This window comes from Aphanomyces astaci (assembly GCF_000520075.1).
Source record: "Aphanomyces astaci strain APO3 unplaced genomic scaffold supercont1.53, whole genome shotgun sequence".
Lineage (NCBI taxonomy): Eukaryota > Oomycota > Saprolegniomycetes > Saprolegniales > Verrucalvaceae > Aphanomyces > Aphanomyces astaci.
This window is the reverse complement of record NW_009798316.1, coordinates 362,906-363,406: the sequence shown is the minus strand read 5'-3', so window position 1 is coordinate 363,406 and position 501 is coordinate 362,906. Positions and strand designations below refer to the sequence as shown.

The following is a 501-nucleotide window of genomic DNA, read 5'->3' as shown; positions in this document are numbered from 1 at the left end:
GCAAAGACGAATCATCAGCACAAAGACTCAGTTATTTCATATTTCACGAGGTGGTAAACTAAAATCAAGCAATTCGGAAACTAGGACCGAACATTAATAATAATAATTACTTCTTATTTATACTTGATGTTTGTATGCCAAAAAGTTAAAAGTTATTAATATAATTACATACAATAATCAAGTAATTATATTCGCGTCATCCAAAACTCAACGACGGCGGTTCGCAGAAAGTGACGTGAAGACTACGCGATCAGCACGTGCTGCACTGGCAGCAAGTCTTTCCGCTCGGCGCTGCATGTAGCGACGTTGAGCTGCAGCGCGCTTCGTCGTGTTCTCCGCCGCCATACACTTGTACCGCGCCATTACAGCTCGGTAGCTGTCGTGGTCTTCCAATCTCAATGGCAGCAGCGAGGCATGGAAGTTGGTCAGCGAGAATGTAAGTCGCTGGATGTCATCATACAGCTTCTCACCCCAAACGAACGTTGCATAGGACACCTTCCA

General features: G+C 44.7%; 1 protein-coding gene across 1 annotated transcript; it reads right to left on the bottom strand.

Annotated features, from left to right (window-relative positions):
- Nucleotides 1-242: 242 nt before the first annotated feature.
- Nucleotides 243-495, bottom strand: H257_14148 (hypothetical protein; the record flags this gene model as incomplete). Its single annotated transcript, XM_009841903.1, has 2 exons — nt 243-311; nt 367-495. Coding segments are annotated over 2 exons (198 nt in total), but the record flags the coding sequence as incomplete, so codon positions are not given.
- Between the last annotated feature and the right edge of the window lie 6 nt (nt 496-501).